At 41.6% G+C, this 11802-nt stretch overlaps 1 protein-coding gene across 4 annotated transcripts; it reads left to right on the top strand.

The window, feature by feature from the left end:
* The first annotated feature begins 2459 nt into the window (after positions 1-2459).
* LOC147880582 (uncharacterized) lies at positions 2460-9530 on the top strand. 4 transcript variants are annotated; one of them, XM_087370494.1, is made up of 4 exons: positions 3263-3473; positions 3652-3807; positions 7157-8009; positions 8998-9530. In XM_087370494.1, exons 3-4 carry the CDS (start codon positions 7203-7205, stop codon positions 9178-9180), a joined length of 990 nt encoding a protein of 329 aa, XP_087226620.1. In that variant the 5' UTR covers positions 3263-3473; positions 3652-3807; positions 7157-7202; the 3' UTR covers positions 9181-9530. The 4 variants fall into 4 exon arrangements, with proteins under 4 accessions (XP_087226622.1, XP_087226619.1, XP_087226620.1 ...); XM_087370496.1 differs by lacking the exons at positions 3263-3473; positions 3652-3807 and adding an exon at positions 2460-2963; XM_087370493.1 differs by lacking the exons at positions 3263-3473; positions 3652-3807 and adding an exon at positions 2461-3030.
* The last annotated feature ends 2272 nt before the right edge of the window (positions 9531-11802 follow it).

Genomic DNA, 11802 nt, shown 5'->3' with positions numbered 1-11802 from the left:
CAAGTAGCAAATCTTGTAGGATCACCTTTCGCATTGAAAGCGAGATCCTTGGCGAATAAATCTCCCCAAATCTCGACGGGAGGATAGGAAAATCATGTAGAAATTTGGCATCCTGGTTGTCTTTCGCATGTTTAGAATGTTCCTCGCAGTAGAAGGAATGCAGGATTACGACCACAAATGTAGTATCTAAAATGAACATGTTAGCAAAATCCCATGCAGACAAGCCCTCCAAGTGTAGTCCTCTGTAGTAGAAGCTCCTCATTCAAACCGCTTGGTCGACAAGCCACTTCATGATGCAGTCAAGCTCTCCCTCATCCATGTCTTGCAAAACAGCCGTAGCTACAAGGAATTTCAAGCTCTGTGTTTCTTCAAAAGCGAGGCATTGTAATCTAGCCATTTTTGGACAAGGTAGGTGGTCAAGCAAAGAAAGATTATGGTAGGGACTGATGGGAACGATTTGGGGGGTCCAAGCATTTGACTAGTTTGATTCAAATGCAAGTCTTGTACAGGTAGTATCTACAACAAAAGCCAACGCAAATGGGGCAAAGCCTGGAGGGCCAAAATCATCATGGGGAAAGGAGGGTCATCTAGGTCAAGTCATTGTGCAGTATCTGCCAACATTACAGGGTCTTTGAGAAGCAAAATGACTACATGAACACTTTAAATCTTTTAATCGGTGTTGTGAAGAGTGGCTTCCAACTAAAAAGCATCTCCGATATATTGCAAGCCATTTATGAGCAAGGAATCAAATGAGGGACCTATAAAATGCAGCTCAAGAGTAGCAACATTACACAGAGGGGCTATGAGTTGAGGAACCATTAGTTCTCACTAAATTTTATTCTTTGCTATGTTGACAATTAAATTGTGACCTCATCTTCCCATCATTCTTGATTGCTCAAAAGGTAAAGTTTTCTTTCATATTGGTTTTTCTTTTAATTGAGTAGATTAGACAATTGTATATACTACAAATGCAAAGTGCTACTTGTTCAATGCAAATACAAAATTCTCTATGATGATGTCCAACTGCAAAGTGCTATGTGCCAAATTCATATTGATATATGCTATATGCAAATTGCTATGTGCTAAATGAAAATGCCCAACGAAGGGCACGTTCCTTGGTCTTATAATTTTTGGAGAGGAAGTGTGCCAACTCTCCCCCCACACAACTGTGTGGTTATGTGCTAAATCCAAAGTACTATTGCTTTGTACTAAATGCAAATTAAATTGAACCCAAGGAAGGGCACTTTCCTTGGTACTTATGATTTTTGGAGAGGAAATGTGCCAACTCTCCCCCCACACAAATGTGTGGTTATGTGCTAAATGCAAAGTACTATCAGTTCTCAATGCAAAGTGCTATGTACCAAATTCAAATTGCTATGTGCAAAATTCCAATTTCTTTGTGCTAAATGTAAATTGAAATGAACTCTAAGAAAGGGTGCCCTCTTTGGTCTTATGCTTTTTAGAGAGGAAGTGCGCCAACTCTCCCTCACATAAATATGTGGTTATGTGCTAAATGCAAAGTACTATGTGCATAATGCAAAGTGCTATATGCAGAATGCAAAGTGCTATGTGCCATATTTAAATTGCTATATGCAAAATTCAAATTTCCAAAATCAAAACGTGTATTTATGTGCTAAAATTACAAAATTCAATTAAAACATATTCTCCATCCAATACAACTACCTGCCCGGATCTAGTTTAGTAGAATAAGATTACTTTTTTTGCCCGAGAAAAAGAAGAAGAAGAACTAGGTACAATCATGTTGTGTTGCACCAAAGGTTCCATTTAGCCTCAGTTCACACGATGCCCAGAATGCACCATTGGTAGCGGGTGTTTTAGAGGATGGCCCCATAGCTGGAGCGCTATAGATGGCCCCTCAATTTCGGAGGGTGCCATGTGGAGCACCAAAGCGCCATTTCTTCTCTAGCCAATAGGGAGGTGGCATCTGGCAAGGCAACAAGTGTCGAGCACGCACCTTAGCGGTGCTTCGAATTGGATGGGCAAGACAATGGAACTCACTCTCTCTCTCTCTCTCTCTCTCTCTCTCTCTCACACACACACACACACACAGCTCTTTGCAAGTAGTGTTCTATTAAAGCGTGTGAACAAACGAGCTCCATCGGTAGAGAGGAGCATTTTTGAGCGTGTGCACTGACTCTTCTTAGAGAGTTTGAGAGCTCCACGTTTTCCATTCAATCACCGAAATGGCTCAGGACGTCCATTTCCATCGACGCAGACGCCATCCCAATCGACAAAGCTCCTGCTTTCCACTCGCATGTGGAGCAGGAGCCAGATGTCGTACTTCGACGGTGATGGTATTGACTTCCCAGGCCACACGTCCCTTCGAAAAAATCGATCAGCGCCGTGAAATGTAGCTTCCCGTGTCAAACAATCGACGTGACCCCTGGAAGAATCGAGAAGTGAAGACTTTGGGAGGAGAAAATCTCGACGATCGCAGTAGACGATTCCTCCCGGAGATAAAGATGAGGGACGATGATAATGCCAACTTGAAAGGGAACGGGCGAGCCCACTCCATTCATCATTCACTCCAATAAGTTGGATGAGGAGAAATTTGAATTCGCAAGCCAGGAGGAGAACGATGACTTCTGCTGTTATCAGGACATCCAAGGAGATTCGGGTGGATGATTGGCGTAGCAACAATTGCGTTTCGCTGGATGCTGAAGACGACCAGGGGATATCTGTGGATCCTCCTCGCAGATCCGCTTTAGAGAAGGAACACGAGAGCGCTGTGAGTGTCTGCCAGAGCGTTTGGCTTTCTGTTGTTTGTGCAAGTGAAAATGACAATGGCCGATGATAGCAGCATTACATGGAGTTGAAGGATTGGTTGTTAGCTCGAAGGCCCACGGAGGAAAGCCTTGTACGAATTCTGCGAGGGGGAAGAAGAGGATATGGAGAGAAGATGCTCAGGCAAAGGATGCGAAGCATTGATTGCAGGATGAAAGGTACAGTTTTTTGGGGTCCTCTACACCTCGATCGTGAAGTACGGCAGCGTTCCTCAACAATTCATGTGTGAGTTGCTTTGTGTTCTGTCCAATCACCCATTTTCTTGCTTTAACGTCTGCATCGTAGCTTCCTGAGGATTGACTCTAATCCAAGCAGCAATGGTTAAGGTGAGTCAATCCAATTCTCCCATTTCGGTCGACGTGACATGATTGCCCGTCCTTCGGTTTGGCGGGATGCTTAGGTGCTACTGCTCTTGGCTATTCCGTCCGTTGTTTGACACTTGGCTTTCTCCGAAAAGATATTAAACTACAGATGGATAAGCTTGTGGCAGCCACACTCCTCTCTACGCATGCACATCGCTTTTTTTGAAAAGCCCTAGCGTAGCACGCAAGCCCCTTATCATGGGTTTATAGAGAACATCCTTTCGCTTCAGAACCGATGTAGTTCTTTCCATTTTGCCAATTCAATCTGTTGACGGCATTTGCTAAGCGAGGAAGCCTCTTGGCGAGGTGAGCTATACTAAATACAGGAAAACTTGTACGTGTATTGCACCTGGAGACTGCAGATGACAAAGGGTTAAGAATGTGCATGACGAACTTTTTGGTCGTTGTTTTGTTTGATTTGAGAGAGAGATACTTCTCAACGCTCAATGACGATCTTCAAGTGGGTGTCTTTTTGTGCTTCAAGAGCCAAGCTGGCACCGTGCCAATTTTAAAAATGGTCTGCGGAGGATGAGAAATCGTTATGTACAAATTGCAATCAATCATCTCCTCAAATAGTTAGGAAGCTGGAGAAAATCACGAGAGTTTTTAAGATGCACTAAGCATGCATATGGACGATCAGGTCAGGTTGCTCAGGCTAATTCATAAAAGCTTGTATTGCCATTTTTGACCTCAACGTCGGCTCTGGTTTGCTACTGTGATGCAAGTCTGGAGCATCTTTTATTCACTTGACCATAGATGGTGTTTTTTAGGACTCTGCCGCTTATCAGTGTTTACTTGTAAATAGATGGTACTCTGCCGCTCATCGGTGTTTGCTTGTCGATAGATGGTGTTTTTGAGGACTCTGCCTCTCATCAGCGTTTACTTGTCCATAGATGGTGTTTTTGAGAATCCTGCAGCTTGTGACTCATGAATGTTCTACTTTAGAGTTATGAAAGAGGGAAGGGCAGTGAAGGTACTTTTAAGGTATCCAGATTTTGAACCAACACAATCACCGAAAAGAAACGTCTGCCTCAACAAATTCTCAAATTAGTTATAAATGATGAATATTTTTCGTAATCGTTTGAAGCACCCCTGTATCAACAGGAGATTATTTCTATAATAGTTTGAAGCAACACATGCTAGTGGCTATTGTTCAAAATCTGCAAGGATTGATTGCAAGACTCGCACCTACTGCAACTTCCAACCTATCTCTTCCATATGGTGGCAATATCTAGGCGTAATAAGGCTGGGTTCAACTGATCTAGCTGTATCTATATTCACTGTAACATATTTGAGCCAACCTGCTTCCACTTAGTTCTAAATATGAATTGGATAAATATGAATTCAAAATCTGCAAGGATTGATTGGAAGACTCGAACCTACTGCAACTTCCAACCTTTCTCTTCCATATGGTGGCAATATCTAGGCGTAATAAGGCTGGGTTCAAGTGATCTAGCTGTATCTATATTCACTGTAACATATTTGAGCCAACCTGCTTCCACTTAGTTGTAAATATGAATTGGATAAATATGATTGTAACAAGAACCCCCAAATCCCAAACTATGTTTTGCAAGTTAATCTTCATTTGAGTATACTGTCGTAGTTGTTGTCGCTGATTTTTGTCAAATATGCTTGCAACTGGCTAGCTTTTTTTTTAAATGACCATTTTCCTTGGAAATGTAAATCTATACAAAGTCACACAATAGTAGCTCTGGCTGATGGATCTGCAGCTGATTACCTTGATCCTTGAGTTACATACTTTTGTCATGGGCCAAATGGTTTGCATTTAGGGTGATGTGTTGCACCTACTTATTGGCCTCATTGCATATATCCTCATTGCTTCAGGAAAGTGTAGAACTGTTATTCTTTCTACTTGTCTACTTGTCCACTTGCTAATCGGCACTATTAGGAGGTCCACATTCAATCCATATAGCTACTTCCTTTCAGCATTAGAAGGTTCATCAGTGGCTCTGTGGAAACTTGAAAGTCCAATTGTAGACCATTATGATGCTAGATTTGCGAAAGAAACGTTTCAACTGGTTTCGACATGCACACTAACATGCAGATCTCTGTGTTATTGCATGAGCAACTACTCCACACCAAAGTGTCTGCTTTTTCCCACCCATGAGGAAGTCTGATTCATTATTAAATTCTGGCAGCTGGTTGCAGAGGCGGTGGACGAGTCTTTGCCTGCCCATAGCCCTGCTCTCTACCAGCAATCTTGAAAGAAGCCAAGATTGTCAATGTTTTGGATTTGTGAAGGGTAGTCCTACAATCTACCAGCCAATTTTGAAAGAAGCCAAGAAATGAATGTTTTGAATTGTGAAGGCTACACTGGTTATTTTCAAAGCCCTAGTAGGCTTCAGTCCAAGGCAAAACAAAGAGAAGGCAAATATTTGTATTTTCCAGCGTCTCAATTCTCTGACTCTGACAAACAACCTTTACTCACTTACATCACAATCACTTCTGGTTTGCATTCATGACATTTAATGCTTGTTTGTATGCTCTAGTTTGGTAAAAAGGCGAAGTCATGAGCATGCACTTATTCTCTTATATCTTCTGTGAAGTAGTACTAGTCATTCATCAAGGTTTCTTGTAACATCTGAGATCTCCTGAGTGCTCAATAATATTATTAGACCTGGTGAATCCTGAATTTCTCATATCTTGGAAAGAGATGCACATGAAGTGATAACCAAGTTGGGAATAGGATATTTAGTGAAGGTGTGTGAATTGAGTATAAATGAGCACATAGAAAAAGCATTCTAGGGAATTGTTCAAATTTAAAAGAATCCTCTGGGCAATCTAGAGAATTAACAGCTGGGGGGGCACTATCTCTGCCTTTGCTCCTTCCCATATGTTAAGTTTGCTCAGGAACATCTGGGGTGCATATCATGTGTGCAATATTGTTGCCTTTGCCTCCTTCCGGTTTGTTAAATTTGTTCATCCTGAATACAGATGTTTCTCTTGACCATTTCCAGAGGACAGGCCAACTGGTGGGGAATTTTTGCACTTGCATACATTTCCCCCCGAAATTGTAGTGCATCTCATTGCAAAAGCCATACAAAGACTCTGAACACGAAGATAGTTATGCTCTGCATTGACATTGAGAGGTCTCTCAATCATGATCCAGCAGAACTGTGCTAAAAGCCGAGGACGCCGAGGTGGAGCATAAGGACACTTACATATAAGAACTCTAGAGTTTTGAACAGTAGAAAAGTAATTTTTATACTCTAGTTCATTGCATAAGCTTTACATTTCATAAGGTGTTGTAATCTTGATATGTCAATATTGCTACTTTCAGCAGCAGGAAAGAACCTGTTATAGTTGTTCGCCTATTTTGTAAAATTTTGAGAATGAAACCTTGACTAGATTGGCTACGAGTTGCTGACGTTGTTTTTGTTCTACAAAAAAAGAAGAAAGTGATGGACGTTACATTATTTCAAGAAGTAATGTTCAAGGTGTGAAAGTATGGAGTGCGCATAGGAAACAGCCTGGTATTTATATAGACATTGCACAAATATAGGGTTGAAATATAAGGGGTGTGAAAGTATGGAGTGTGCATAGGAAACAGCCCGGTATTTGTATAGACATTGCACAAATATAGGGTTAAATCCAAGGGATTTTGCTGGTATACAATTGTTTACCAGGGTGACTTTAAAATAAAATTTTGCATAATTGCTCTGCCCCCTCCATCTGGCTTCCTTGTTATGCCCCTTCTTTCGCTGGATATATAGTTCCAAGTTTCAGGCTGGTACCTAGTATTGGGTTAAAATGTTCTTTGGCATGTGGACAGAGAATCCCCTTTTATGGGCGCACTGGATATTATCAGTTCGAGAACTGTGAATGTTATTTTTCCTTTGGTTGCATTATGGGGCAGTCCTGTCATTTTCTCCTTTTTATTGTAGACCTGGTATTTGATTGTACTAGGCTGTATATTTTCCTTCTCATTTTGTTGGCTTTAACTCCTATTTCCCTTGCTGTGATACCAGTTTTGAACAGCCAAGGGTTCACTCTCCGTAGCTTTGAGAGCTGTGTATGGCAGATACGACTGCAGAATTGCAGGAGAGGCTGCTGATCAAACACACCCATCCTCATGCATCAAGTAGCATCGGGCCAATCAAACAGGAAGTCCTTAAAGATGACATAAGGCAACTGCACGATGGGTTGGGTTTTAGACAGTACATGGCTGCTGGCTCTTTTGCTGGGATGGTTGAACATATGGGGATGTTCCCAGTTGATACATTGAAGACGCGTATGCAGATGCTGGCCAGTGCAGGAGGATCAATCCAGTCAGCTATGATGAGAGCTTTCCATACAATCATTCAAAAGGAGGGGCCTTTAGGATTGTATAGGGGAATAGGCGCAATGGCCCTTGGAGCAGGACCTTCCCATGCTGTTTATTTCTCTGTATATGAGTTGTGCAAGGAGAAGTTTGGAGGAAATATTACAGGGCACCATCCTGTTGCTCATGCTGCAGCTGGGGTAATTGCTACAACCGCAAGTGATGCGGTATTCACACCAATGGATGTAATAAAGCAGCGGTTGCAGTTGACAGGTAGTCCTTATGGTGGTTTTGTTGACTGCACAAAGAGGATTATAAGGGAGGAGGGATTCAAGGCATTTTATGTCTCATATAGAACCACAGTCATCATGAATGCTCCATTTACAGCTGTTCACTTTGCAACATATGAGGCAGCCAAGAAGATATTGATGGATGTCTCTCCAGAGAAGGCCAGTGAAGAGGGTATTGTTGTCCACCTGACAGCAGGTGGAGCTGCAGGAGCACTTGCCAGTGCTGTCACTACACCACTTGATGTTGTGAAGACACGGCTTCAATGTCAGGTACTTCCTTTCACCTTCATTGATCTGGCTGTGCTGGACCACATTTTTGTTGTGTTGAACTTCTGACATCTTTAGAAATGAGAGGAAGTCCGTGTGGATTTTTATTGGGGTGGAGAATTGCACTTTTAGAGGGGGGCTTCACAAGCTTGTTAAGTACCATGCCTTGAATAAAAGTTGGAAATTTGCAAATGTAATCAGGAGTTTCCATGCGTCTTTGTGGCAGAGGTCCGAGTAGAGGGTCAAAGGTTGGCTAAGCTAATCTGAAATGTGTGTATGTATGCATGCAAGCATATATGTAAGTATACATGTATTTCTTTTTCAAGGGCTATTTTCAAGAAGAGTGATGACCGAAGTCTGTGTTGCTGTTTTTCATTGAAATTGTTAATGTTTGGGATCTCAATGCAAGATTAAAAATCAAGGTAGAGAGCTTCAAGGCGCACTTATTCTATATTTTGCTGTCGAATTGCAACACTCCTCTCTCTCTCTCTCTCTCTCTCTCTCTCTCTCTCTCACACACACACACACACACACACAAACACACACACACACACACACACACCACACGCACATGTGCACGCATGCACACACTAGAGAGAGAGAGAGAGAGAGAGAGAGACATGCATGCATGCATGCATCTCTGTGTGAGCATGTGTGCACAGTGCATGCATTTGCACATGCATATGTGATGTGTATGTGCACATGCTGTTGGGTAGGCAAGATATATACCTCAGTCACGTGGAGGGATTAAAGAAATAGCTTAAGGATTGTTTTTATTTTTTGAAAGATGAATGTGAGAAAATACTCGTTGCCATTAATGATAGTTCTATTTCTCTGAAAGTTTAAATACTTAATAATGTTTTTCGCACATTGCCATGAATAGGCTACATGATTGAACTTTCCTGGAGGATTTCACAGAACCATTGCGTATTTCATTAGAAACGATATATTGTACTTGCTCCTATTTATTCTAAGACTGCTCTCTCTGCAGGGGGTCAATGGTGCGGATCGCTTCAACAGTGGCTCAATAGGGAATGTTGTGAGGATAATTGTTGCTAAAGAGGGAACGGGTGCACTTTTGAAGGGTTTAAAGCCAAGAGTGTTGTATCATACACCAGCAGCAGCCATATGTTGGTCAACATATGAGGCTTGCAAAAAACTTCTTCATCAGTAAGTGGGTTTGGGATGGCTTGAAAACGCTAGAAGAATGGTGATGGAAGGGTGCCAATTGGCTTTGAAGTTGCATTTAAGCCGTACACGTGGTATCTCACAAGTGTTTCAGCTGTTGGAAAGGAGCCTTGTTAAAGTATGTGGCTGGAAATCTCGTATCTGTAAGTGTTCACAGCTCATAATTTTTATTTGAACTACAACATTCAGTTGTAGCCTTGTATGAAGACAATACCATCAAAGCATGAACCTAGTCTAAGACTAGTGTTTGGTGAATATGTGATGCTTGGTACTCATGCAGGCATCCTGAAAGGACTGGCAATGCATTTCTTCAAGAAGAGTGGATGGCTTTCTTGTGGGTCTACTGAAACGTGATCTTCTGTGACTTGTTCCATATGTCAAGTTATGTGATATAGGAAAAGCGCATCCTGTTGTATATATGGGTGTATTGAAACGTGAGATAGGAAAAGCCCATCCTGTTGTATATATGGGTGTATTGAAACGTGATTCTATTTGTTGTTACTTAACTGTTTCCATACTGTTGTAGAAAGACAAGACAATTTGATGGCACTTGACCCAATTTTTCTCTGTATCTTGGTCGATTGTCTTGACATCATTTTTGGAGAGTGTTCTCTAAAAAAGATGAGTGGTGTAAAAGCTCTTTTGTTTTCTCATCTCTCCAAACAAGGTCCAAGTACAAATACGTACAGATGAAGGCTCCACAAAGAGAAAATCTATTGGTATGCATCCTCAACAAAAATTCAACATTCCTCTTTTAAGTCTATGTTTAAGAGGGGTGCACATTATGTATGAAATTCAAGAGGGGCTAGATAGCTCTTCCCCAAAGGTTCAAGAATAGATTTGAACCCTTAATCTTGTATGTATCACACGTGCGCTCTACCACTAAGCTATAGAGCAATATAACATCTCTAATTATAACCATAACATTATAATGTGGTCCCGCCTCTGCCTCCAACTTTCGCACGTCCCTTCCTCTTTAATGCCCCCTTGATTGCTCCCTCTTTAATTCCCCTTATCTTCCATTATTCTTTAATTGAAATCTGTGCCCTCCCCCCTTTATCCCTTAGTTTAATCATGGCCTTGCCCTCTTCCTTTTCTCTTCTCTGTTGATACTACTTCCTTGTAGTCCCAATCACCCACGGGACGATTAGGAATGCCGCAAGGTGACGACTTAGAAAAAGGAGAAGGAGCGATTAGGAGGGCAACGAAAGGAGGGAATCGCAACGAGCAAATCATGGACAGAGGCAGCGATCAAGGAGATCAGAATCATTGAGGGAGGCAACGATCAAGAGCGAGAGAGCAATGAAGAGAAGAAAGAAAAGGATGCGAGACTCAGCTAGAGGGAGAGCGGAATCTTTAAGGGAGCCAACAATGAAGAGCGATGCAGAGGAGAAAGCAAAGGATGTGAGAATGAGAGTGGAATCATTTAAGGGAGGCAATAATCAAGAGCAAGAGAGAGCGAGGAAGAGGAGAAAGGAAAGGACGCAAGACTCTAGAGGGTGATTAGGAGCTCTCAAACTATTTGGAGGGAAAGCAATATGCCTTAATTTTTCAAGGGTTAATTACGCTAATCTTTCTAGCGGGGGGCTGAGAGACTTACGTTAAAATTTTCCCGGGAGAGTAATATAATTGGAATTTCCATTTATTGAACATCGTGGGCATATACTACCAATTTCAATTAGTTTTGGTGGAGAGAGGCTCAATTAACCTATGTTTATCTATGGCTTAATTTATTTGTGCTTTCATTCACCTATTTTTCCTATGGCTTAATTTATTTTAGTGTATGAGAGAGGCTTAATTAAGCTATGTTTATCTTTGGCTTAATTTATCTATGCTTTCATTCACCTATTTTCCCTATGGCTTAATTTATTTTATTCATAGACTATGTAAGAGAGGGGGGGGGGGAGGCATATACTACCAAGTTTCAATTAGTTTTGGTGCATGGAGGCTTAATTAACCTATGTTTATCTATGGCTTAATTTATTTTATGCATAGACTATGTAAGAGAGGGAGGGGGCGCAAGGGGCTTTTATTTTATGAATAGACTATGTTTGGGGGGGCTTCCCCAAACGTTCAAGAAAAGATTTGAGCCCAAAACCTTCTTTTTCCCACGCATGAGTCCTACCACCCAGCAAGCTATAAAGTAATATTGTATGTCCCTTTCCTTACAGTAGTATTATAAATCATCCCTTGTCCATGTTCCCCTATGTCTCACACGTCCCTCCCTTATTTAATTCAATCTCCCCCCTCCCTCGATGAGACTAATTATTGCCCCTTCCCCCTTTATTTAATTCACGGCCTCCCCCTTTATCCCACTTCCCCTCTCCCCCCACACAAACTAATTAATCAGTTGCCCCCAAATTCAATCTAGGGTACCTATTAGCCTACCAGCATTTACGAAAGGGACCACTCTAGGTGTTGGCTAGAGCTTCTTGTCCAAATTTTATCCTTAATTGTCAAAAATCAATGCTTCATTAATGTATCATAGTTACCAAGATACCCTATGTTACTGATTAATTGTGGCCCATGGAAAGTTTGCTAAGAATATTTCAAACGAAAGTATTGAAACCCCCTTCAAACATGTTTTGATGTTGTCTCCATCTTTTGG

This window comes from Dipteris shenzhenensis, chromosome 32 (assembly GCF_047967505.1).
Source record: "Dipteris shenzhenensis isolate YYH24624 ecotype China chromosome 32, Dip_SZ_1.0, whole genome shotgun sequence".
In the NCBI taxonomy this organism is placed as follows: Eukaryota; Viridiplantae; Streptophyta; class Polypodiopsida; order Gleicheniales; family Dipteridaceae; genus Dipteris; species Dipteris shenzhenensis.
Note: the sequence above shows the minus strand (reverse complement) of the source record. Positions and strands in the feature narration are given on the sequence as shown.